Here is a 27,665-nt window from a genome sequence, read left to right as displayed (position 1 = left end):
CCGCCAGGAAGCAGGCCATCACCACCCTTGCTGTCTTCCTCCATACTTATTCCACAAGCCACTGGACACCTGACTTTACTTTGGCGTCCACACCTTCTGACCACCCAGGGTGGCTCCTCCTTCACTTCATGCTCAGCCACATCTGACACTCTTCTCCCATCTATTTCTTGTGTCTTTCTTCTTGCTTGCACCCCTGACCACGAATACACCATGTCAAGCCCGTGTTCCTCACCCAATTCTGATTCCTTCTCAGGCTCCTTGGATGATTCCTTCATTCCTCTCTACTACCTGGTATTCCTTCAAGAAGAAAGTATGCCGCCCTGGGGCACATCCGCCTGCGGACAGACAATCTCACTACCCCGTGATGCTCTCATTCTGGCCATGCTTCTTCTCCTGAAGTACTGGTGTTCCTTGAGGCAGCCTCCTCTCTGGGTGATGCACACTGTTTTCCCAACAGCCTCGCTGGCTCTCAGAAATGTTAACCGTGCCAGTGATTCAACCTGGATGCCTAGCCCTGATCTCCATCTTCCTGATATACTTTCCCACATCACCATGTTCCAACCTGATTTCAAGCACATTCTTTTTGGTACCTTCCCCTCAACCCCTAGTATCTCTTCCTTGTTCAGCTTACTTTCTCCTTCCTTCAATCCTCCCTCCCTTGCTTGTGCCCTCTTGATTCAATCATCATTTCCTGCTGATTTTATCACCTAAGTAGAATGACTTCCCTCACCCCCAACCCACCTCTCCACTCCACAGCTAGCCATGCGACATCTCTCATTTGAGCCATTGCAGTGACCTCCTGAGGTCTTGCTTTGAGGATGAAGTCTGAGTCTTCAGTACGTCACGCAGGAATCTCTCCGCCCCAACCCCAACTGCGCCTCCCTGCTGCCCTGTGCCCGCAAGCACAGACAGACACGCCAGCAGCTCACCACGTTCCGTCAGTCCTCCCTCTGGCGATGCTCCATCAAATGCCCCTGCTTTTTGTCTCCTGATAGCAAACAAACACAGCTCATATTTCAAGGCCAAATTTCAAAAGCCAGGCAAACAGAGATTCCCCAGATCTGCTTTCCACACTCAGATTTATATCACTTCCTGCAGGGCCTCACTGTGGTCTTCAGTACACTGGGGGAGCGAGTCCAAATCCTTCCCTACTCTGAGCGCAAAACGGGCCTTGTCTTAGTCACTTTTATGTCCCTGGCATCTAGTGGATGGTATGGTGCCAAAATTGTGGGATGCAATGATAACGAAGGAAGTGGTGAGGTCAGCCGGCACATAGGCCTGGTTTCTATTATGCTGGGAATTAATGGCTTCCCAGTTAAACAATTCTCTTACTCGACCGAATGCTATAACTTTACATAAAGTGGATGTCAATAGTTTTGCAAATTGCTGCACATAGTTAGGATTTATATCAATAAACTTGCAGACTCCACACACAGGCTACAGCTTATTTTGACAGATGGAACTGAATGCTGATGCACATAAGCAAAGGAATACAATGCCACTGTAATAAACGGCTGGGTCAGAAAACCTCAGCTAGCTCACCTGCGAAGATGACGGTCTCTTCACTCACTAGAAACAACACTCCATCAACAATATGCAAATAGATAGACAGAAGGATGGATGAATACATAATTAGATAGCTATATAAGTCTAGATATCTACATTTATTTCTCCTGCTTTAAACGTCTCTCTCCATATGTGTCTGTGTGTGTGTGTATATATACATGTGTCATCATGTGTGTGTCAGGGTATGTGTGTACACATTCACACAAAATAGAAATCTGTTCACCAGGAGATAACCCAGAACTGTTGAACCATTGGGCTGCTGTTTGCGAACAACCATCGGGGAGAGAAAAGGGAACTTCTCGGCTTATGAGTTCTTTCTACAGCTTCTAATTTAAATGGTAGCAGATCAATGTTTCCCAGGCAGAAATTTGGAGCACTCAGAATACAGGGTGGGCTCATATGCTACTCTAAACAAAGTTAAAATTATATGAGACATTGAGGAAAGTGTGTTCAAATATAAAACTGTGGGGAGAGGAGGAGATAGGATCCATAATGCAGAAAAGTATTTTTACAAATCCAGGCTTAAGCTGAACACCACAATAGAGAAATAATGAAGACTATCAGGGAATAATCTATACACAGGACAAAAGACCAACACGAGTCTAATAAGATATGCAGTCTCCTTGTTAATCAGTGAAACGAAAACTGAATTCATAGTAACCTTAAGAGGAAAAAAAAAAAGCTGGGTGTGGTGGCACATGTCTTTAATCCCAGCACTTGGGAAGCAGAAGTAGGAGGATTGCCATGAGTTCAAGGCTAGCCTGAGAATTCCAAGTCAGCCTGGGCTAGATAGCATCATCAATAATAATAACTGGGTACTAGCCAAGTCCTCCATAGGGACTGTTCAAATCATTCATGTGTACCTCTATAATGGCATGGGAATTTTGTGAGGAAGAAAGAATAAGGTAGGTTTACATGGACAGATGTGGAGAAACATCCAACACAGGCTTAAGAGGGAAAAAATAAAGTTCTAGAAATCATGTGCATAATGCAATCCATTTGTTTAAGTAGAACAGTGTGTGTCCAGAAGGATATATACTCTTTTACAATTTTAAATTTTTTTTGGTTCATTTTTTATTTATTTATTTGAGAGCGACAGACACAGAGAGAAAGACAGATAGAGGGAGAGAGAGAGAATGGGCGCGCCAGGGCTTCCAGCCTCTGCAAATGAACTCCAGACGCGTGCGCCCCCTTGTGCATCTGGCTAACGTGGGACCTGGGGAACCGAGCCTCAAACCGGGGTCCTTGGGCTTCACAGGCAAGCGCTTAACCGCTAAGCCATCTCTCCAGCCCCTCTTTTACAATTTTAAAGAATGAAACTAAATACGACAAACTCTCAGTTGATTGGATATACATGCATAGGAAGGAAGGTACTAGAAGAAAGCAGTTGGCAGAGAACTTGGAATAGCGACAGCAACTGGAGTGGCAACCGCAGAGAAAGCTCAAGTGATCAAGTCAGGTGTGGACCAGAAACCCAAGAGAGAGAAACCAGCAGAGGGCAGCTGGTTAGGCCTGATGCACACTCACACAAGCTCTCTAGAAACTTCCTGCATCCCACTCTGAGCGCAGGCACCCGTCCCTGGGCCCGCAGGCTCTTCCAGCAGCGACAGGGCGATCAAGTTTCTGAACCGAGCTTCAAGGACTGAGAAGAAGGTGAGCCAGTGCGCAGAGAGCCACAGACACAACGCGCCATCGCAGAGATGCGACAAGCAAGAGACTACTTCCCATCCAGCGGCTGCAGGGCGCTGCTCTGTAGCTGCTCTGACCTGACCCCATCTGAGAATAAGAAGAGATAATATCCCAGAAGCACCTCTGCAAAATTCAGCTTTCTTCCACTATCACTTCGGTGCTCAAAGACTCTAAACTCCACGTTAAGGCTGTGTCCCAGTATATCAGACCTGCACCCCTGAGGCTCAAGAGACTCGACTTGTGAAGGAATAACACGTGACTTCCTCCTTCGTGAATCACGCTGATAAACACGGGAACCCCTTTACTTTTTTGTTCACATATGTAGATTCTGCAGTAATACTTTCACAAAGGCAGAACTGACCGTTTAACTTTATCCTCCACAACCTGGTTTTATGTTTTGCTACCATGTGCCTTAAAGGCCTCCTCTTACAGCCAAATGCATGCCATGGTGAGATTATTTCTGCCATGTCATCAATTAAATCCATTTGGGTTGCATGTAAGAAGCAGCATCGACCCTTCCTGAATTCAGTTCCAAATTACCAAAAAAAAAAAAAAAAAAAATTCAATTTACATGAAGAAAATGATTCAGATAATAAGGAATATCATAAAATTATATAAAAAGGAAAGTTAATTACAACTATGTAGCAATGAATAGTTTATAAAACTTGGCTATTCTCTCTCTTTGACCCTCAGAGCATCCCTGTGTGTTGCAAAACAAATACTTATCTCAACCTCTATGCCATTTTTCTTATCTGTAAAATGGAGATAGATGGCAGGTATGAAATCTTGGGTCTAGTTATTGAGTGAACCAATACCAGGTAAGCCAAGATGCATCATACTCCTCCTCTTACAACAGAAAGACTCCCTTATAGCAAGTTCAAAACCTCCCTGGGGCAGCAACATCCACACATTCTAAATACATCAATAAAAAATTCACACAGCAATCCAGAACGGGAAGATAGTAGGTATCTAAATCCTCAAACACATCCTTATCTACTAGGGGACTTTGAGGTATTTCTTCCAACCTCTGTAAATTGGGGTTAGTGCTACTTACTGGAGATCGAACGATTAACTAGTTAATCCTCGTTAATCTCTTTGGAATTGAAAAGTGCTAAAAAATTTCATAACAAATTAGTAACCAGAGATTTTGCCTTTTTTATCTGTCTTCAGGAGATAATATTTTCCAGAGTTATCAGAGAGGCTCAGTGCATAGTTTTCCCTTGTGTACAATATGGGCAGAATTCAAGGAAACCTTTGGTATTAGCAGGAGATGAATAGAAGACCGAAGAGAAATATATTATTTCTGAGACGATGTCAGTGAGAATCAGTGATAGAAGCCTCTGCTCACCACCGTTAATTAATAAGAACTGAACACCTACCAGGCGTGTAGCCTTGAAGTGCTCTTAGCTGCTCTTAGCTTAATGAAAGATGCATTGAATTTTTTAGCAAATTAAATTTTGGTTCATGACAAAGACAGAGCACCTGGCAAATGCCAGAATAGCATGCAGAATTGATGGTAGAGAAGCGAGAAGGTGTTCCCATCCTCCTCATGCCTGCCCTGGGCACCGCACTGGTGAAGGTCATCCAAACCCCTGAGAAGTGACATCTGAGACATCTGGTGGAATCCCCATTAGGCACATTGAGATCAAGCGTCGACATTAGATCACGTGATCACAGTGATCATAGCTGGTTTAATAGGAAAACAGAACAGGTCAAACTAGAGTTCAGAAATGAGGAAAAGAAGGAAGGTTATGGGAATACTCAGACTTCAAGAATCTCCTCTAAGCTCTTGCCAAAGACCATGTCTACAGTTATCAAAGGAAAGCACAAGACTATCAGGTCTATTTGAGTAAAAGAAAACATTCAGTTAAATACTCTCACATTTAAAAACATACTAGCATATATTTGCAAGGCTCTGTTTTAAAAAATAAAAATATGGCTGCAGAGATGACTCAGCAGTTAAAAGCCCTTGCTTACAAAGCCTAAAGGCCAGGGTTTAATTCTCCAGTGCCCACATAAAGCCAGATGCACAAAGTGACTCATGTTTGTAGTTGATCTGCAGTGGCCAGAGGCCCTGGTGCACCCACATGCTCTCTCTCCCTCCCTTCTTCCTTCCCCAGTGAAAACATTAAAAGTAAAATGAACTTGGTGAGGCAGGAGGAGAAAGAAAGGTGATACAGCTTCATTATTATTTCTATATATTGACTAATAATTGAAATTCCTCAAGCAATATTTTGCCCTTATAACATCATTTATGGGAGAAGAGAGAGAAAATTCCTCTAGAAACCTATCTAGTGCTCATTGTTATAGAGCCTATTGCGACAAATCTGATAAAAGCCCAACCACTGTTGTAATTACTGCTTATTCTATTCAGAGAAAGTATGTAGTAAACTCTTCTAGAAGCAGATTCTCCTGACAACACTTGATTAAAAAAACAGAAATCAGGGCCGGGAGTGGTGATGCATGCTTTTAATCCCAGCACTCTGGTAGGCAGAGGTAGGAGGATCGCTATGAGTTCAAGGCCATCCTGAGAATACATAGTTAATTCCAATTCAGCCTGAGCTACAGTGAGACCCTACCTCAAAAAAACACAAAACAACAACAACAACAAAAAAAAAAATCAGAAATCTGAGCTTGAGCCATGGCTTCGTGGTTAAGACACTTGCCTGCAAAACCTAAGAACTGAAGATTGATTCCCCATGTTAGCCAGATGCACATGGTGGCAGGTGTGTCTGGAATTTGTTTGCAGTGGCTGAAGGCCCTGGTGCACCAGTTCTCTCTAATAAATATTTTTAAAAAATACTGAAAAAGCAATCTTCAGTGAACAAGGGAACAGAGCAGAGAATGTTACTAGAGGAAACACTTTACAAACCCAGTGATTTCTTCCTTGCAGCCATGGGTTGGATTGAACGTCTCTGCAGCACTGGCTAAAATCTGGCCCAGAGCTGTTCGCAAGAGGCGAGGATAAGCCGCTGTGTCGGGACCTGGGAGACGTGCAGGCTGGTGGCCAGGCAGCCGGCTATCGGCGTCCTGGCGTGTGGCTGCTGTGACAGGCAGGAAGGCTGAGGAGAGGTCTGAGAGCAGAGTCGGGAAGGCTTAAATTCCCACCCAGGAGGCAGCGCACCACATGCAATGGAAGGTGACTGGGAAGATGCCCACCTAGACATGTGTTCTGTAAGAAAGGTGGTCATTCACAGGCCAAGCAGAGACACAAAAATGCAGGGGCAGAAATGGCCAAAATATGAAGCCTAAAAGAAAAGCAAGATGGCTGGAGACATGGCTTGGAAGTTAAGGTGCTTATCTGCAAAGCCTAAGGGCTTATGTTCAACTCTCCAGGTCCCACGTAAGCCAGACACACAAAGCGAAACAAGCGCACAAGGTTGCGCATGCACACGGGGGCGCGAGCCTCTGGAGTTCAGTGCAGTGGCTGGAGGCCCTGGTGCGCCAAGTCTCTCTCTCTCTCTCTCTCTCTCATAAAAAGGGGAAAAAGACCAGTCTGTTGGGCTTGCCTCAGAAAAGAAAAGAAGAGAAGAGGAGAGAAAAGAAAGATATCAAAAGTGAATTACAGAGTAAGCCTGCACTGAGAGTGGAATTTCTGTCTAATTTGCACAGCAGAGGCAGGTTGTAGTAGCAGGCAGAGAAAGACAAGAGGAGCCTTGGCCCTTCGCATTAGAGAATTTTGGGTCATAATCAACTCCAACCCCAGAAAGAACAAGCAGAACAGGCTTTCAGCAGATCAGTGTGCTTCTTGACCACGAGAAGCCCAGTGAAGACCACTGCCAGGAGAAGGGAGAGTCACCTAATAGCAAGCTCCAGGACAGGGTCCATAGAGCCACCAGAAAGGGCGAGAAGAGAAGCAAGAGCCTTTCCAAGATGAGGGCAGCGCGAGATCAAGAGGAGAAGCCAGGGCGGGGCCGCTGCAGAGATGGGACAGGAAGCAGGGGAGCGACATCACAGCAGAGCGCAGAGAGAGGAGGCCATTCGAAGGATGGGCAAGGAGCAGGGGTGCGGCGGGCAGAGCAGGAAACGACTTCAGGAAGTGTCAGTGGGAGGCCCAGGGTGGAGGGGTCCCACGAGCTGTAAGCTGGGGTTGAATGAAAGGGTTCTGAAGACAGAAACAGTGGTGACATCCCCTTGGTATCTGTCTCTTGGAAGGCAAGGCGAAAAGACTATGGAAAGATAATTGTGGAAGGCTTTGGGTTTTTGTTTGTTTTGGTTGATTTGTGTTTTGTTTTTTTTAGTTTTAATTTTTATTATATTTATATTAATTATGTTATAGAATTGTTATATAATTATATTATATTTAATCGTTTTGATTAACTATTAATTAATCATTAATTAATTATTACTAGTAGAGAATACCTACAGGTTTAAACAAAGCCAGAGAAGGAACAAAAAACCAGAACCAAAGACCATGGGGAATGAGGGATAAAAGAGGAAGAAATTCTTCACAATCAAGTTCGGGTTTCCTGAAACCAGGTCTCCAGTGCATGTGTGATCTGAAGGTAATGACAACCTCCTCTCCTTTGAGTCTTTCATTGACTAAGAACTAGACAAGCCATCAATTCTGACCCAAGGTGGGCCAGTGTGGCCCTTGGTAAAACGCAGCTTTAGAGAGAAAAGGTGTGTGATGAAAGGCGAGCGGAAGCCAGAGCCGAGATAGGTACTGGGTCTGAAGGGCCAGCAGCACTTACGTTTCCAAAATATTTGTCCAGCAACTCCACGTACCGGTGTACAATCTCTAGGGTCAAGAGCTCATTGTCTTGATTTTCTATTGCACAGCAAAAATATAAACTAGCATACCTTGAAAAGAGAAAAATAAAGAAAGGCAAAATAGGATGAGACATTAATCAACCTAAAGATGGTTTTCCCAATGAATTTGCAATCTCCTGCTCTCTCTAGAGCCTTCCCTGCCTAAGTATGAAATCCTCATTCATCACCTCTTGTATGCTACCAGAATATAAAACACCCAAAAACAATGAGGTGATTAGATCACTCCTGTAAATTACATGAAAGACTCTCAACAAAATTTTACCGAGAAGAGTTCTGATTGGAAGGATGGGATCCCTTACCGTAATCTGGATGTTGGCTTAAGCGCCGCCCTCCCCCGTCTAGCTTATAAATTGCCCCCTTTAAAAATCTAAGCTCTCTCTCTTGGGCTGGAGAGATGGCTTAGTGGTTAAGCGCTTGCCTGTGAAGCCTGAGACCCTGGTTTGAGGCTCAGTTCCCCAGGACCCACGTTAGCCAGATACACAAGGGGGCACATGTGTCTGGAGTCCGTTTGCAGTGGCTGGAGGCCCTGGAGCACCCATTCTCTCTGTCTGTTGCTCTCAAATAAATAAACAAAAAAAAATCTAAGCTCTTAGGAGCCCAGCCCCCTGCTTCATCTGCCCACCAGTTAATCTGCCTGCATCTCCCCCTCACTTGTCACGCTCTGAACGCACAGAGCTGGCAAAAGCAGCCCTGCCGGGAGGCTCTTGCTGATAATTCACTCCATTAATGGTAGGCTAGAAGGCACTTCCTCCTCTTCTCATTAGGTTTCCTATGTACCCTGTACAAGGGCATTTCCACTGGGCACTTTCCTTCTGGACGCTGCACTGTGATGTGGGGTGCAGGGTCAGGGTGGTCATTTTCTGGTCCTGGTTTTCCCATCATTTACCTGACTCTTCATTCAAAAACTTCCTTTACCTCTCAAGCCTCAGTTTTCTCATTGATAAATTAACCTTCAGGTATGGTCTAGAATGCTACATCAAACAGAGAACATATGAGCTTTAAAGGCAGAAAGATTTGGTCTTGACACCTGGCTCTACAGATTGCCACTCAGTGCCTATGACTAATCACATAAACTCTGTGTCTTCAGAGTATCCATCTGCCAATATGAACAGTGAGTGTCATGAGTGCTACCCACGGAACACAGTTCTTGTCTCTCTGGCACATTGGCCTGAATTTCTCCAAAGCATTTGTTCCAAAGGGAGCATATATTGTTTATTTCACAAATAAATGTACTCAATGAGGGCAAAAAACATGGTATGTCTTGTTCACAGCTATATCCATGATCAGTGCAAAGATGCTGGGAATGTAGCAGGTGCTTATGAAAACTTTCTTGAACATGAGCATGTATGATCAATGTAGTTTTAAGTATTAGACTCCATCCTAACATGTGGATGTCATTTCAACCAACCATAGGTCAGTGATATACGAGCCAGAGGCTGGGAAGACAACTCAGTGTTTAAAGGCACTTGCTTGCAAATATTTGGCCAATGGGGTGAGGGAAGTCTAAGTGTACAACTGTTTATTTAAAAAGCAAAATATAATAAAAATATTTGGGCCATATGCAACAAATATTCCAGGAAATATTGGGTTTATTATTATAATCTAAAATATTCAGGGGTAGAAACCAACAAAGCCATATGAAGAAATCTAGTTCCCAGGAAGCTACTCACACCTTTTATAAACAAGTTTTAGCTCCTTCCAGTCAACAAAACTGCTTGTCCTGTGACCACGAGCCAGAATGATCTGAATGATTTCCCGGGTGATCTTTTTCCTCTCTTTATCAGGGAGAGTGGTATACCACTTCTGCAGCCGCAATTTTCCTTGTCTACTGAAGAGCAAGATGAAATGTATCTAAAATAAAAAGAGGACAGGGAAATCCAGGGCTTGGTCGGTCAAGTGATCACACACACACGCACACACACGTGGGAAGTTCAATGGCAGCATCTACCCAGGAACGAAAGGTGAGGAAACAGCAGCAGGAGGGTGTCTCATCCGATAAAAGACACTTGTCCATCAGAGAAGCAAAACATGGTACATCACACACACACCACTCACTTATGTCATGAGTGGAAAATATGTTCAGTTTTAAATTCCTTTCAAGGGTTGTAAAGCCATTAGGGAAGGAACTATATCAAGGTAGTAGTATTACTCTTGAAAGCAAACACATTCTTTCACAAGCAAAAGTAAATAGAATAAAAGTTTAAGAATGGTGAAAGGATATGCTTTAAAAAAAATCACATTCTAGATGAGATGTGGTGGCGCACGCCTTTAATCCTAGCACTCGGGAGGCAGAGGTAGGAGGATCGCTCTGAGTTCAAGGCCGCCATGAGACTACATAGTGAGGTCAGTCTGGGCTAGAGTGAGACCTTACTTTGAAAAAGCAGAACAAATGAACAAATAAACAAGCAAAAGTTACATTCTAGTTCCTTATCACAACTGTGAGAACATAATGGTAATGAAGAGAAAAGAAAAGAAAATGAGAAGAAAGAAAGAGTGAGAAGGCCAGAAAGAGACCAGAGATGGCTTCGTGAATCCCTCCCTTAGCTGTGAGGGAGCCTGGGGCCTGCCATCTGGAGTCATAATTGCCTTTCATGTGGCAGACTTTTAGCCACTTAGAGCACATTGGCAATGGTAGAAAGTAATGAATTCTAGTGAGTCACAAGTACATCACCTCTCACAATTAATTTCATCCAATTTATCAGTTGAGCCATTCAGGGCACTTTTGACTAATACATTTCAAGAGGTTAATCAAATACTATTTTTGCTTAGCATTTTCTTAATGATTTTTTAAAAAAAAAGGACAAATGGAAGGTCGTTTTCTAATATTTGCTGGGAGTCAATTTCAAGTTGACATCAAAAACACACTTCACCTGCCTTCAGAAAACAACATTCCCACATTTCTCCCCTATAAAGTTTCTGGGAGGAAATGAGCAAGAGACACGAGTAACTCTTTCCTGTGAAATTCGACTAAATGAGTGGAGCAGGGTCTTACATTTGACTCAAATGCTTGGCCCAGGTGGGCAGCTGGATCCCCTCAGGCCTCCAAACCTCATCTCAGAAAGAGCTACTGTACTTGACCTCACTTTGGGGGGTGTTTGGGCACAGATGTTCCCTAAAAGCCGACAGTAAATGAAGCATTCCTTGTCCACATAATGTCCACCAGAGCTGTCCTTGACCCATCCAGGCAGTGCAAATGGACTCCAGACACATGTACCACCTTGTGCATATGGCTCATATGGGTCCTGGGGAATTGAACCTGGGTCCTTGGGCTTTGCAGGCAAACACCTTAACTGCTAAGCCATCTCTCCAGCGCTTATTGTAGATTTCTGAAGTATGTCCAGGGTGGTGCAGTTGGGCCTGTGAGGGATTCACCAAGCTGGTGGGCACACTGCATCTGGCTGGTTTCTCAGAAGCAGTGTCGGGGCCTTCCTCTAGGTCCTGATGGGCAGAAAGGGCTGCCAAGGGCAGTTCCAGCTCTTTTTAAAAATACTTTATTGTAGAAGAATTCAAAGAGGAAATCAAAGGAATCAAAGAAGACGCAGGACACCAATTTAATGAAATAAAGAAGGCAATACAAGACATAAATAAGGAAATAGAAATGATAAAGAAAAACCAGTCAGAATTACTAGCAATGAAGAACACAGTTAATGAAATAAAAAACTCTGTAGAAAATCTCACCAGTAGGATGGATGAGGGAGAGGACAGAATATCTAAGCTAGAAGACCAGGTGGCAGATCTAATACAGTCCAACAAAGAGAAAGACAAACTTATAGAAAAGTATGACTGGGAATTTCAAGATATTCGGGACACTATGAAAAGATCCAATAAAGAATTCAGGGCATAGTAGAAGGAGAAGAAATCCACTCCAAAGGCATAGTGGCGTCTTCAACAAAATCATAGAAGAAAATTTCCCCAAAATTGGGAAAGAGGTGCCAATGCAGATACAGGAAGCCTTTAGAACCCCAGCCAGACAAAACCCAGAAAGAACCTCTCCTTGCCATATTATAATCAAACTTCCAAAAATACTTTTTTGTATTTATTTGAGAGAGAGAAAGAGGCAGATAGAAAAAGAGAGAGAATGGCCATACCAGGGCCTTCAGTCTCTGCAAAGAATTCCAGATGTATGTGTCACCTGTGCTTACGTGGGTCCTGGAGATTTGAACCTGGGTTCTTTGGCTTTGCAGGCGAGTGCCTTAACTACTAAGCCATTTTCCAGCCCCAACTTCAGTTCTTAATGTTTACAAAGCTACCTGCTTCCAAACATGACCCATGAAATGAACCCACAGTTTCCAAAACAAAAAGCGTCATGATCTTCCCCCGTCCCCAACGCTGCTACGCCATGATCACTGCCTTCTCAGGACTGTCTGGAATTTCAGGACCTAAGCCACAAATATAAATATACAGAGCACGTTCCTTTCCTCCAAGTCATTGCCCTGATAAACTCTTTCTATAGGTGGCCCAGGTCACATGACACATCACCTAAATGTCACTGTCCCTCTGAACCACATCAGTTAAGTCCCTTTTCCAACTTTCACAGCACTGTACAAATTCTCAGGCCAGATTAACCCATCTGTTCTCATTTCTCCTCAAAATGGAGGCGTCAGACACTCACCATTATGACTGCATGATGGCTCAGCTCATGAACCTCCAGTGATGCTTGGAAACTTTCCAAGGACCTCTTGATGGAATGGATTTCTAAACATCTCCCAGTCTGTTCTCTGCCTCAGTCATTTCGGTCACCATCACGCCCTCCACCATCCCTACTCCATCCTTACTCCCTGACTCTGGGGAGAGGATAAGAGCCAGTGGCTTCCTAGGCTCCTCCCACATCCACACGGTGACCCCTAATTCAACGTGTGTCTTCCTATGTCGAGGAATGCAACATCTCTCCAGGCCCTCGTTCTCAGCCCTGCTCTACCTCTTTTGGATATGTGGGGTCATCAACCCTTCATTGACAATCTAGGCCCTTATCCTGGGGCTCTCAATGTGCAGATGCTGAGTCTCTTCTGTCTTCCAAACAGTGGCCTCTCTGAAACCTCAACCTTCTGGAAAAAGTGACTTAGCAGCATCAAAAACCCATGATGTCTTATCTAAAAATCTACCTTTAAGATGTGATTTAAGGGCTGGAGAGATAGCTCAATGGTTAAAGACACTTGTTTGCAAAACCTGAAGGCCCAGGTTTGATTTCTCCAGTACCCACATAAAGCCAGAGGCACAAAGTGGCCCATGTGTCAGGAGATCTTTTGCAGTAACAGGAGGCCCTGGTGCAGTTATTCTCTTTGTCTCTGTCTCTTTCTTTTTCTCTTTCTTTCTGTCTCTCTTTACAAATAAATGACTAAAAATATTAAAACAGGACTTAAGACGCAGGAAAGTGAAGCTAGGTACGGTGTTATGTGCCTGTAACACTAACTCTCAGGGGGCTGAGGCTGGGGGCTGAGACCTCTCGGCCGTCCTGGGCTATGCAGTAAGGCTTCGTCTCACAAACCAAATGTAGATGAACGTGTAGGTACTAGATGTTCACTGCAGTTCTTTACAGTAACATACACAAAAATAAAAGTCCAAAAACACATAATATTTCAAGTGGTACTTTTTTAATGAAATGGAAATCCTACTATTACAATGTTAAGTTGGGTATAAAGTATTATTCCAAAAATGCATCATCCTTGCAAAGAACTTATATGAAGGAAGTCTACTAAATTGTTAAGGGTTGTTATCTTAGGGCTGGAGAGATGGCTTAGCAGTTAAGGCATTTACCTGCAAAGCCAAAGGATCCTAGTTTGATTCCCCAGGACCTACGTAAGCCAGATGCACAAGGTGGCGCATGCATCTAGAGTTTTTCAGTGGCTGAAGACACTGGTGCGCCCATTCTCTCTCGCTCTCTGCCTCTGTCTCTCTCTCTCAAATAAATAAATAAAATATATTTTAAAAAAGAGTAGTTATCCTGGAAAAGTAGAATCACAAAGGATAGTTTCTTCTTTGTACTTCACTGGGTTTTCTAAAATTCATACATGTGATCCCATAATTAGAAAAATGCTTTAAAAAAAAATCTTAATCTGGGCATGGTGCCTTTAATCCTAGCACTCAGGAGGCAGTGGTAGGATTGCCATGAGTTCGAGGCCACCCTGAGACTACATAGTGAATTCCAGGTCAGCCTGAGCTAGAGTGAGACCTTACCTTGAAAAACCAAAAAGAAAACAACAAGAATCTTAGCAAGTAAAAAAACAAAAAAAAAAAAAAAAAAGCATCATCAGTCAACATACACTTATATATTTTATCTGAAGGTTGCACACTAAGAAATGGCTGATTCTTTCAACAAGCAAATTCCTACGTCACAACAGTGCACCATAACGCAGGACGGCCTGGGGAAGCGCTGTGCGGCTGTGGGGCAGGCGAAGGGGGCAGGGAGCTAGATGATACTGTCCTGGTGACTCTAAGGTCCAACACCAAAAGCTGATCTTCCTGCACACTGTGGATGAGCGAACAGTTTCCTCCGGCATGGGTGTGACTGTGAGGGAGGCTATGTCTGCAGGGGAACAGGGAACATATGATGCCTCTGTACTTTCTGCTCCAGGATGCTACAAATCTAAGACTGCTCTAAACTGTGGTATTCAAACAAGAGGACAGAGCACGTGATCAGACTAAACTTCTCCTGACCACATGATTAAGAAGCCAGCTAGCTGGGCTGGAAAGATTTTTTAGCAGTTAAGGCACTTTGCCTGCAAAGCCTAAGTAAGGACCCAAGTTTGATTCCCCAGGACCCACATAAGCCAGATGCACAGGGTGGCGCATGTGTCTAGAGTTCGCTTGCAGTGGCTGGAGGCACTGGCATGCACATTCTTTCTCTCTCTCTCTCTCTCTCTCTCTCATTCTCTCTCCCTCCCTCCCTCCCCCCCTCCCTCTCTCCCTCTCTCTCTCTCCCTCTTTCTCTCTCTCAAATCAATACATAAATAACAAATTAAAAAAAAAAATTTAGCCGGGCGTGGTGGCGCACGCCTTTAATCCCAGCACTCGGGAGGCAGAGGTAGGAGGATCACCAAGAGTTCAAGGCCACCCTGAGACTACATAGTGAATTCCAGGTCAGCCTGAGCCAGAGTGAGACCCTACCTCAAAAAAAAAAAAAAAAAAAAAATTAAAGCCAGCTAGGAATACACAGAAGGACAATCAAAGACAAACTCTAGGTAAGGAGCGTGCACAGTTAATCACCATTGCCATTGCCGAACTAACAAGGAGGAGGGGCTGATAATTACTTATTTCTAATTTCAATGCAATGCTATTTAATTCTGGCAATTGATCTAAGGTTTATTCACATGAACAAGAGAACTGTTTTTACAACAGGCTGCAATGCAGTGGCTTGTAAAGCAAGCTGAATAGATCCAGTTCACCATACTTTTAGTGAAACAATAAAAACCAAACAGTATGTGCCGGGTGGCCACTCAGAGTAAGGGTAAATATTGACTCTTTTGTTAACTTGCTCAGGCATGTCCTAGGTAATGGTATCACATGTGCTTCTTGCTATTGGTTGTGGCTTTAAAGAAAGAGAGAGAACAAGGGAGGCGTGAGAAGGAGAAAGACAAGGCAAGAACTCCTGTGCAGCAGCGAGCTCATTCCCACAGCGCAAAAGCAAAGTTCATGTTCAGACACTGGGCTGAACAGTAAGGAAATGTGAGCAGAAAAGCAACTTTTCATTTCCTGTTAATATTTAACTTCTAGGGAGTGCTGGGAACCAGCAAGAATGCCTATAGAATTTTTTTCAAGGTATGGGAGACAACCATTTGGGTGAAAGTCTAGGTGAGTTAAACCACTGTATTTCCAACACTCGGGAGGTCCTTGGAGAAAGGTAGTAAGAGACCAAGTAGCCAAGACCCCTGAGGAAAAATGGAAAGGGATTTCATTTAAAGGCAGAACAAATTCAAATGTTCTTGTCATAAAGTTTATTTTCTGTGTATATGAGTGTGTGCTCACGTGTGTGTGTTCACGCATATGTGTGCGGGTTTGCATGCACATGTGTGTACATGTGTTTGGAAGCAGAGGTTGATGCCCGGCATCTTCCTCAATCACACCCACCTTATTTTTGGGGACAAGGTCTCTCACTGAGCCTGGAGCTCACCAACTAGCTTAGCCAGCGAGCCCCGGCTCTGGGGTTACAGAATACCCCACCGACATGTGGCTGTGAGCTGGGTTCTGGCGATGAGGTCTCAGGTCCTCATATTTTCTTGGCAAGAACTTTGTGAACACAGCTATCTCCCTAGCCTCTCTTTTTCTTAATACTAACAAATTAAATAAACAAGCAAAATGGAGGAAAATACCTCCTTCCGGCATGGATGTCGGTTTGAAAATCTTCCACCAGGCTGTCAACACCCTTCCCTCATTTCAAGATTAACTGGATGGTCTCAAGGGAAATAATCACATCAGCAGCCAAAGTCACTGCATCTCAAAGAGGCCCGTCAGCACAAATCATTACCTCACATACTAGCGTCTAGGGGGAGTGCTAGAAAGCGTGCAGCTCGATTCGTGGACTTGCACTGTAGAGACCTTATACTTGCGATAAGGAATCTAAACGAAATGGATGTTTTGAATTAAGTGCAAGCCTTGATCCCTTCTCCCTTCCAAAATGTCACGAAAATGATAGTAGTGAAAGTTTCAAAAACATATTAGGCCCTAAAGACTTAAGAGGCTAATGGGGATGTCACAGCCATCGGGGTGCTCAAAGGTTTTTCGGAAGATGGAAAGGAAACGGGACAGTGACCTGTGAAGCTCATGAGCAAACTGGAGAAAGCCAGCAATTTAAGAAAGGTGCATTCCAGGGCTGGAGGGATGGCTCAGCAGTTAAGGCATTTGCCTGCAAAGCCAAAGGACCCAGGTTCAATTCCCCAGGACCCACGTTAAGCCAGACGCACAAGAGAGCACATGCATCTGGAGTTCATTTGCAGTGACTGGAGTCCCTGGTGCACCCATTCTCTCTCTGTCTCTCTCTCTCCCCACTCCCTTTTTCTTTATCTCTCAAATAAATAAATAAAAGAAATATATTTTTAAATGTGGAAAAAGAGGAAGAATTTATATATGCCAGCAATCTCCCTGGACCTTAAACCAAGATTCAGAGCCAGCAGAGTCATATAACTTCATGCAACAGAGGAAGGCACTTCGGAGCATGCACCGCAATCTTTGCCCTACAAAACAACCCTGCTCTTCACTCAGTAGACTGACTGATTCTTCCCTTAAGACACTAAGTAGCAGAGCAGAGACCTGTAGGTGCCAGGAGAGCAGTCATCCAGAATTCCACTTCAAGGTCACCAGACAGTTGAGAAGCCTCTAAGAAGAAAGAGAGAGAAAAGAGCAAACAGAAGAAAGTCTTTGGAAGAGAGTGACTATAGCAGCATCACAGAGCCAGAGCAGAACGAACGGTCACACACGTGCTTGGGGAGCTGAGAGGTAAAGCTCCTATGGTGACAGAACAAAAGCCAGGTAAGGTTCTGATTTTATTTTTCTTAATACCTTTATTATATTTATTTGAGAAACAGAGAGAAAGAGATGAATGTACCTGGACCCCTTGCCACTGCACATGAACTCCATCCGGATGAATGCGGCACTTTGTGCTCTGGCTTTATGTGGCTACTGGGGAATCGAACCCAGGCTGACAGACTTTTCAGGCAAGTACCTTTGGCCACTCAGCCGTCTCCCCAGCCCAAGGTTCTTTTTTTTTTTTTTTTTTTTGAGAAGGCTAGAAAGTGCCCTTGGAACTCCAAAAGTATGATAGCCAAACACAAAGACATTTCGAAGGAATTAAAACAAAGCAAAGTAAGACAAAATTAAAGAAAAAGATAAAGCTATTAGAGGTCAAAGAAAGAGGTAAAATGTCAAGAAAGGCAAGCATAAAAAATATCAAAAAAATTAGCCAGACGTGGTGGTGCACACCTTTAATCCCAGCACTCGGGAGGCAGAGGTGAGAGGATTGCCATGAGTTTGAGGCCACCCTGAAACTACATAGTGAATTCCAGGTCAGCCTGGACTACAGCAAGACCCTACCTCAGAAAACCAATATCTATATCTATATCTATATCTATCTATCTATGTCAAAAAATTGTTCAAGATTTTGAAGTGGATGAGACTTCAGGTTGGAATAGGTAATCAAGTGTTCTGATAGCTTTTTTTGAATTTTTATTTTTATTTATTTATTTGAGAGCGATAGATAGGTAGAGACAGAGGGGTGAGACAGAAAGAGAGAGAGAATGGGCATGCCAGGGCCTCCAGCAACTGCAAACGAACTCCAGATGCATGTGCCCCCTTGTGCATCTGGCTAACATGGGTCCTGGGGAATCGAGACTCAAACCGGGGTCCTTAGGCTTCACAGGCAAGCACTTAACCACTAAGCCATCTCTCCAGCCCTCTGATAGCTTTCAAAGCACAAGGGCTTTAAAAATTTTTAATTTCAGAACCACAAAGTTTCTTACTTCCCTGCATTTTGTGTGCTTCTTCTTGAACAATGTCTAACTCAATTCAATGTTTGCAACAAGGACTAAAATACTGATGAAACTACTGAATTTTGAGAAATGGCAACTGGCCCTATATAAATATCCGGGCCTGGAAATAGCTTTTGGGCTTTCTTTAAGGATTGGAGAACACTGTGGTTTTTTTGAGACCACCTTCCTTAAAAGGTCTTGGGTTTATTGAGGGATACTTCCTTTCCCAACGCAGTGAACTCAAGCAGCAGGTCTATCTTCCAGGTCTCCTGGCAGCTTGTCTAGACAGGCCTAACAGTTCTCTGGCTAGAAGACTTGACTAGTTTCTGCAAACACAGATCTGGCCATTCTCTTCCTGCTGCTCAATCAATTGTAGGAAAACTATGTGGGAATGCTATGAGCGCTCACCTCTGCAGGGCTCACATGTGGATGCAGGGGTAAAGCCCTTCACAGGACTCCTCCTGGCCTTCCTTGAAGCTCACTCTGAAAGCCGCAAGACTATCTTTCTGGAACTGCTCCCTCTCTCTCTCTCTCTCTCTCGACCCTCCCTTTGCTCTGGGAGGGCTCTTCTGCAGGTGGAAGAAGGGATGTCCACCAAGTCAGGTAATCCATCCATCACCATCAATAGCGACAGTAGGAGTGTGTCTTCACCAGTATGGTGCAGTCACCTTCTCAAAGTGCTCCAGTCATATACAGTTCCCTCTTCCACAACCACCTTGCCTTCTCCTTACAAACACCATTTGCTTAAGCCTCACATGATCTATGCTATAAATAGCTGAAATAAAATACATTGCATATATACTTATATGTGCATAGGCGCATGTACCCTGGCACCCATGCGGAGATCAGAGGAGAACTGTGAGGAGCCTGTGCTCCACCTCCTTTGACACAGGGTCTCTTGTGAATCACCAGGCTGTGCAGGAACATCAGATTGGGGGGCCCATGGACTTCAGGTTCTCCTGGCTGTGCGTACCATAGTCATGGGCACGTCGGGATCACAGATACATGCATCATTTTCTGTTTTGCTTTACGTGGGTGCTGGGAAATTGAACCTAGTCTTGCAGGCTTTGCAAGCAAGTGCCTTTAACCACTGAGCCATCATCCCAACCTGCTCTACCTTACTAGAGAAGTTTACAAGTATGCACTGACGGAAATCAAACGTACTAGACACAAGGTTCCCGAGCGTCATTTATACATGTTCTGAGGGTTAAAGTTTACTAACAAGCTGCCGGGCTTCGAACTCAGTGGAACTTGAAAACAAATGAATATTTTAGTTCTACTGAAGTGTTACATTCAGCTAGTCAAAGTGGTATAATTCAGCTGTATTTTCTGGTTTGGTCCAAACCAAGCTATGCATTCATGAAAAGAATATTTAGATTTGGCTTAGAACCTATGGGGAATTTACGAGCAGGCAGAGCCACGTCCTTGGCGGGAGCTGGGCAAAGGGCGATAGAGCAGGTGGGCGGTACAGTAGGAAAGCTTTGGCAATAGGAAGTTCGAGAGTTTGCATCGGATCTTGACTCTGTCATATATGAACTGCGGAAATGTGAGAAAGTTACCTGATTTTTCTGGCCCTCTGTCTCCTCATCTATAAACCCGGCGATGCTTAAGGAATGAAATGATACCACACATGTCAATCTTCTATGGCAGCACAGAGCACAGAGCAACTTCTCAATGCATACTGGCCACCTCTGATACCTCGCCTGGGAGTTGGATCTTTGGTCCCGGCTTCTCCTTGGGATCATGCCCTTCTGGCATCTCTTTTTCCATTCACCTGCAGGTTTCCGTGTTCTGATGCACAGCCCCTGACAACCATTTCAGGGCTGCCCAGAAAGCCATTCTGCTGATGCTTTGGGTCATAGCCAGCCATCAGCTACCTAGTGGACCAGCTCCCCCATCTCTGTGTTCTCCTGGGTTCATTAATCACCCTCTGGTGCTCAGATAGTAAGCATACCACAGGAACCGGCAAGCTTTCCACACCAATCCATCAGGATCGCCTTCTTTGCCTGTTGACCAATGGCAACCTCTGACTATGTACTTATTCCTTGTCTCCAACTTCCCCAGCGGTTATTTACTTGGGGGTTCCCTGTTCATGGGCTTCTGTTAATATATTTATCGCCTTGTTTAAATTTATTGATTTATTATTAAAAAAAAAAAAGGACTGGAGAGATGGCTTAGCAGTTAAGGCACTTGTCTGCAAAGCCAAAGGACCCGGGTTCAACTCCCCAGGACCCACGTAAGCCAGATGCACAAGGAGAGGCATGCATCTTGAGTTTGTTGGCAGTGGTTGGAGACCCCAGCGTGCCCATTCTCTCCCTGTCTGTCTCCCTCTCTCTCTCCCTCCCTCCCTCCCTCCCTCTCTCTCTCTCTCTTTCTCTCTCTCTTTCCCTCCCTATTTCTCTCTCTCAAATAAATAAATAAAATTTTTTTAAAAAAGGTTGCACACATAGGTCCCCTTCCCCCCATACCAATTCCACTGAGGGTCTTATTTTGTGGGGTTATTGATATTCACTGTGGGGACCGACTGGCCTCAGCTACTCTCTGCAATCTCTGGACTTTTTCTGTAACTAACAACAGCTATATTTTCAGATTTTGGTTTTCACCTTCCCTGCTGATTCTTTCCTGGAACTTCACCACTCCTTTATGGCGAATCACTTGATGTTCACACCAGTTACTCTCCCCACAGGCAGCTAGGTTAGTGGGAATCAAAAGACAAGTAAGACACCGGGCAAGGTGGCACGTGCCTTTAATGCCAGCATTGGGGAGGCAGAGGTAGGAGGATCGCCATGAGTTTGAGGCCACCCTGAAACTACATAGTGAATGCCAGGTCAGCCTGGGCTAGAGTGAGACCCTACCTCAAAAAAAAAAAAAAAAAGGTACAAGAGCCCAGGATGTGTGAGCCCCCTTTCCAACCTCACACTGCCATGTTCAAAACCAACCTCGGGCAGGCTAAAAGCAGGTACCATATTAAAAGTGAGCAAAGGTTCAGTTTACTAAAACAAGGGGTGGAAAAGAACACGGCTAAATATGGGTCACAGCACCCTGTAAAAGCGGCAGCCACACCTCAGCCACAGTCAGGTGTCATCAAGAAAAACATGTCAGTCACTGTTGCCAAGTCTCCAGGAAGCCTGAAGCCTGGGTGGTTGTGTAAAATACTAGGATTCTTTCAATGCTGTCAGTTAATTATAACAAAAGAAAAAAGTAATTTGGTCTCTCTAAACAAGCCTGTGGGAACTTGGTCTACAATCTGGTTTTGTCTGCAAGTCTCACTTAAAAGCTCTGAGTAAAATGAAGACTGAAGACTCTTCCTACACTACCATTCAGAATTTCATTGGGACCAAAAGCTTTCTTTCTTGTGCTTCATTTGTGTCGTTACCTCTAACTCAGTAATCTTGCTCCCATATCTCAGCTTAAAATTATCAAATCTTATCTGAGGCTAAGTTGTCTCATTAGTGTTTATCACAAAAAGTTGGTGAGGTTTATTACCCTCAAGAATTCTAGCCTATGAAATCCAGAAGAGAGCCAGTCCCCAGACAGTCTGTCCAGTGCTCAAAAGCACTTCATGAGCTACTGGGGAAAAGTGTCCAGCAATGGTTTGAGCAACCAGTGGTCTAAGCTACTCACAAGCAAACACCCTGACAGGATGTACACACCAAGGCAACAGTGGCACACAGCCTCAGTGGGTAACCAATAGCTTTGTGATTGGCTAAGAGATCCTCTCAATGTGGAGGAATGCATATCTGGAATTGGGAACCAGACCAGAATCCTACGGAGACAAAGATTATAGTCTCCACTGTCAAGCTCTCACTAGTCTGACTAAAAGAAGGGTCACATGCATCAAATTCCCCCTACATTAACAATGCTTATCCCATTTAAACTATGCTGACTCACTCACCATTGGAGAATCTGTTCTTATTTTTCAGAAGGTAGTGAGACTGAAGGAGATGAAATCCCCCTCACATTTCAGCCAATCCACAGCTGAATCCACACAGGAAAGGGGAGATGAGCAAGAGCGCTGTTTCCATGCTGAACCTGATAATCAGCACCAGGGTGAAGGAGACAGACCCTGAGGATACTCGACACCTACCAAAGCAGAGATTTAGAGGCTCCTGAGAGCTCATCTCTGAAGTAGACTTAAAACTCACCCACCACAGCTCAGGGAATCTTGCAGAAGAGGAGGTGGAAACAATGTAACAGCAACAGGTTGAGAGGCACTCCCTCCCCCAAAAACAACTGACTGCTATTCCCACAATGCACAAAGCACAACCTCATGAGGAATATTTGTAACCCCCAGAAGAGGGTCCCCAGCAGAATGAGGGCAAGGACAAGAGGGAACCAACACATGATATAGCTATATACCATATGTTGTTAATATTAAAAAAAAAAAAAAGAATTCTAGCCTAGGGCTGAAGGGATGGCTTGGAGGTTAAGATACTTGCCTACAAAGCCAAAGGACCCAAGTTTGATTCCCCAAGACCCACATAAGCCAGATGTACAAGGTGGTGCATGCATCTGGAGTTTGTCTGCAGTGGTTGGAAGCCCTGGCGCACCCATTCTGTGTCTCTCTCTCTCTCAAACAAATATATGCACATATATATCTGTATATATAATATGTGTGTGTATATCTGTATATATATTTTTAAAAATTCTAGCCTAGAAATCTGTTTCCATATAAATGGAAGGAAAATGTATATGGACAAATTACAATCTATATGACCTCAGAATCTCATCTCCGGCTTGTTGGTATTATGAAATGACATGCAAAGAGCCACCCACACTGGCTGGCAGATTTCAAAGCCTTTCCCAGTCCTTGCACACCATCTGGTGGCCGAACTCTCTGCTTCCGGCATGAGAAGAGCTTGGGCAAATTAAGCCAGAAGAGGAAGATAGAAAATAAAGTAAGAGGGACAGTAGGAATGAAAAAGTACAATGACGTGGAGCCAGAATGTTCCTATGTGTTGAACATGTGCAAATTATGAGTGATCTGCAAATTACCTAGTAGTCACTTGTATAAAACTTTAACATTCCCTGTACAAAGAAAATTCCTCGGCCTGGAGAGATGGCTTAGCAGTTAAGCGCTTGCCTGTGAAGCCTAAGGACCCTGGTTTGAGGCTGGATTCCCCAGGACCCATGTTAGCCAGACGCACAAGGGGGCACAGGCATCTGGAGTTTGTTTGCAGTGGCTGGAGGCCCTGGCACAACCATTCTCTCTCTCTCTCTCTCCCTCTTTCTCTCTGTGCCTGTCACTCTCAAATAAATAAATTAAAGTAAACAAAAAAAATTTTTTTAAAGAAAATTTCTCATAAAATTATCTGCTATCAATTCATCTATATACCTGCATTGCACAATAACATTTAGATGGAAGGAAGAAAGGAAGGGAAGGAGAGAAAAATGAAGGAAGGGAGGAAGGAAGATAGGAAGGGCAGGAGGGAGGGAGGAAGAAAGGAAAGAAAGAAGAAAAGAAGGTTAGTATTACTAAAAGAACAAGACAAACAGCCTGCTGTGAACTGGGTTATGTCACCCCCCCCCCAAATCCGTAGGTTGCAGTCCTGAGCTCCAGAGCCCCAGAATGTGACCTCATTTGGAAACAGTTGCTGTGAAAAGAATCAGTTAAAATGAAGTCACACTGATGGACTGTGGACTGATGATGCAGTGACTGGTGAACTCAAAAGAAGGAAATTTGAAACCAGACACTTGGATACACAGGGAGGATGGCAGGTGTGCATGAAGGCACACACACACATGGACACACACACACACACACACACACACACACACACACACACATACACACTGGGAGGACAGCACATGAGGATGAAGGCAAAGGCTGTAGTGATGCAGTAAAGGCCAAGGTGCTCAAACTGCTATCAAGGGAGCATCAGAGCCTAGCAGAAGCACAACGCAGATTCTCTCCGTGAGCCCAGGAAAAACAAAATGTCAATACTTCGATCTTGCACTTTAAACCTCTAGAACTGTGTGTTAATATTTCTGTTGCTTATACTATTTAAGTAAGTCTCCTTTATTACAGTAGCCAAGAAACTAATTCAGTCTCTCTCTTGTTTTGAATTTTATATCTTTTTTCCTGTTTTAAAAATCATCATCATTGTTTCCTAGATCATTGCAGTTCAGTATCATAAAACCAAATCATCTATATCCAGTACTAAAAATCAGCAGATTCCATTTAACTTAGCAAGTATTTATTATCTACCATAGTCAGACACTTAAAATTACTTATTTCCTAGACTTGCAAAATGAAAAGATATTTATTAAAAAGAAAGGACAGCTGGTTTGATGCAAACCTCATTAAGAAACTGAAGAAATCCTCTCATGAACATGGATATAAAAATCAACAAATTATAAGCATATCAAATCTAACAATAGACAAGTATATTTACATGCTATGACCACGTAGTGTTGCAATTACAAACCATCTGACAAGAAGCAGCTTTGGGGAGGAAAGGGTTTATTTTGGGCTTACAGTTTCGAGGGGAATCTTCGTCATGGTGAAGGAAGCTGAGTCACCTAATCACACATTCACAGCAGAGAGAACAAGAACAAGCCGGCTCTGAACACGCTGTAAGGCTGGACTCGAGATCCACCTCCAGAGACACACCTCTTCCGGCAGGGCTCCCCATGCTAGAGACTAAGTAGGAGCTTAATCAAAAATACCCAAGGTGCCTTTAATTCCAATCACTCGGGAGACAGAGGTAGAAGGATTGCCACGGGTTCAAGGCCACCCTGAGACTGCATGGTGAATTCTAAGTCAGCCTGGGCTAGAGTGAGACCATACCTCAAAAAAAAGAAAAATAAAAAAAATAACCTGCTGGGTGTGGTGGCACACACCCTTAATCCTAGCACTGGAGGCAGAGGTAGGAGGGTCACTGTGAGTTCAAGGCCACCCTGAGACTATACAGTGAATTCCAGATCAGCCTGGGCTACAGTAACACCCTACCTTGAAAAAAAAAAAAAAAAAAAAAACCAGAGAGGTAAGAGGATCACTGTGAGTTCAAGGCCACCCTGAGACTGCATAGTATATTCCAGGTTTGCCTGGGCTAGAGTGAACCCCTACCTTAAAAAATAGTGAGGGCTGAGAGATGGCTTAATGGTTAAGGTGTTTGCCTGCAAAACAACCCGAGTCAGTTCCCTAGGACATATGTAAAGCCAGATGCACAAAGAGTGCATGCATCTGGAGTTTGTAGCAGCTAGAGGCCCTGGTGCACACATTCTCTCTCTGTCTCCCTCTGCCTGCAAATAAGTAATATTTTTTTAACTCTTAAATAGCTGAGACTATAGGGGACATTTATATCCAAATCACTACACCAAATGAGATTTGCTCCAAGACTAGTTTAACTACTTGAAATCAATGGAAATAATTCATCACACCCATAGATCAAAGAATAAAAATGTTTGCATTATCAATAGATGCAGTAAATATATGTTGTAAAATCTAGCACCCATCCATATAAATACTCTCAAGACACGGAGAACAGAAAAAAAAATTGTTCTCAATCTGATAATCAGTACAATAAAAAATACAGCTGAGCTGGAGAGATGGCTTAACTGTTAAGTGCTTGCCTGTGAAGACTAAGGACCCCAGTTCAAGGCTCAGTTCCCCAGGATCCATGTAAGCCAGATGTACAGGGTGGTGCACGCATTTGGAGTTTGTCTGCAGTGGCTGGAGGCCCTGGTACGCCCATTCTTTCTCTCCCTCTCTCTGCCTCTTTCTCTCTCTGTCTGTCACTGTCAAATAAATAAATAATAATAAACAAAAAATATATAGCTAACATTTTCTTGAATGTCAGAAACTAGTAGCTTTCCCCTGAGATCCGGAATAACACAAAAACTGACCTCTACTAACACCGCTATTTTTCAGTATTGCAGTGGAAGTCACAGCTCAAGCAGTAAAACAAGAAAAGTCATACAAATCGAGAAATTAAGAAATTAAGGTCCAGAGAGCTGATGACTGGACCCTTGGTAGTCTAGCCAGTAATCAATAATTAGGATGATCTCCCACCCTGTGCCTAGACCTCGTTTATCTTATCCCCCCAAATCCCTAAAACTAATGGCTAGTCTTCATTTGTTCCACTCATGCAAATGACTATAATCAGATAGGTTTTTTGTTAACACCAGAAATCAGTATGTAACAGTTTACATACCGTAGGGTGTATGTGTAGGGTTTATGCTGGGAACTCACATGTAGCATCTCATTTAATATTACTCAATATTGAAAGTTGCTGGTTACAAAGGAAACTGGAGGGCCCCCCCCCCCCCCCCGCCTCTCCAAAAGTTGGGTATCTTACTCTAGGTCAATCAGCTAGAAGGTTTCAGGGCTAGATTTCACTCCAGTGCCCATTCTCTAACTAGGTACACAGTGTGGCCTCCTGAGGATAAAACAATGGCACCAGTTAGACTGACCTCAGCACTATAATAAGGTCAGCATGATATTGAGCCACCTTTGTAACACAAGGATTTTTTTTGTTGTTGAGAGAGAGAGAGAAAGAGAATTGGCATGCCAGGCCTCATCCACTGCAATTGAACTCCAGACACCTGTGCCACCTAGTGGGCATGTGACCTTGTGCTTGCCTCAGCTTTGTGTGTCTGGCTTATGGAGGATCTGGAGAGACATCAAACATTGATCCTTAGGATTTCTTTTCCAAGATAGGGTCTCACTCTAGCTCAGGCTGACCTGGAATTCACTATGTAGTCTCAGGCTGGCCTTGAACTCACAGGGATTCTCCTACCTCTGCTTCCCAAGTGCTGGGATTAAAGGTGTGTGCCGCTGCCCAGACAATTTTTAAAGCTCCTTTACCCTTTCCAGGACTGAAGGCCTCTGGGGTGATCATGAATGCAAAAGACCTAGTCGTAAAAATTAAGATGGAAGAAATTCAGCTGAAGATAATAAGGGCACTAACCCTGAATCACTCCAAGGCATGACAGTGACCTGTAATATAAAGGCAATAAGATGGGTGGGAAAAACTCTAAGCAAGGTTTGTTCAACAGCCAACATTTTGCTTTCAAAAAAAGATACGGAAATTATGGCCTTATCTCATCTGATATAAATGAGAACAGGAGGAACTTGAATTTGAAAAAAAAATCACATGGATATCTCTACCAAGGATCTACATGTCATCTTACTGGGAGGCACAGCCATTACTTCAGGTTGTACAATAACCAAACAGG

General features: G+C 43.8%; 1 protein-coding gene across 4 annotated transcripts in view; it reads right to left on the bottom strand.

The window, feature by feature from the left end:
• The window catches only part of Ap1s3 (adaptor related protein complex 1 subunit sigma 3), a 72,504-nt gene that overhangs the window by 9,464 nt on the left and 35,375 nt on the right, over positions 1 to 27,665 (bottom strand). For all 4 annotated transcript variants that reach the window (XM_045147854.1, XR_006636814.1, XR_006636813.1 and 1 more), the window contains exons 2-3: positions 9,701 to 9,879; positions 7,950 to 8,058 (exon numbers count right to left, since the gene is read on the bottom strand). In XM_045147854.1, coding sequence (XP_045003789.1) covers positions 7,950 to 8,058; positions 9,701 to 9,879 — 288 coding nt within the window. The remainder of the gene's footprint in view (positions 1 to 7,949; positions 8,059 to 9,700; positions 9,880 to 27,665) is intronic.

Source organism: Jaculus jaculus, chromosome 4 (genome assembly GCF_020740685.1).
Source record: "Jaculus jaculus isolate mJacJac1 chromosome 4, mJacJac1.mat.Y.cur, whole genome shotgun sequence".
In the NCBI taxonomy this organism is placed as follows: Eukaryota; Metazoa; Chordata; class Mammalia; order Rodentia; family Dipodidae; genus Jaculus; species Jaculus jaculus.
The sequence above is the reverse complement of the archived record's forward strand: the minus strand, read 5'-3'. Positions and strand labels throughout refer to the sequence as shown.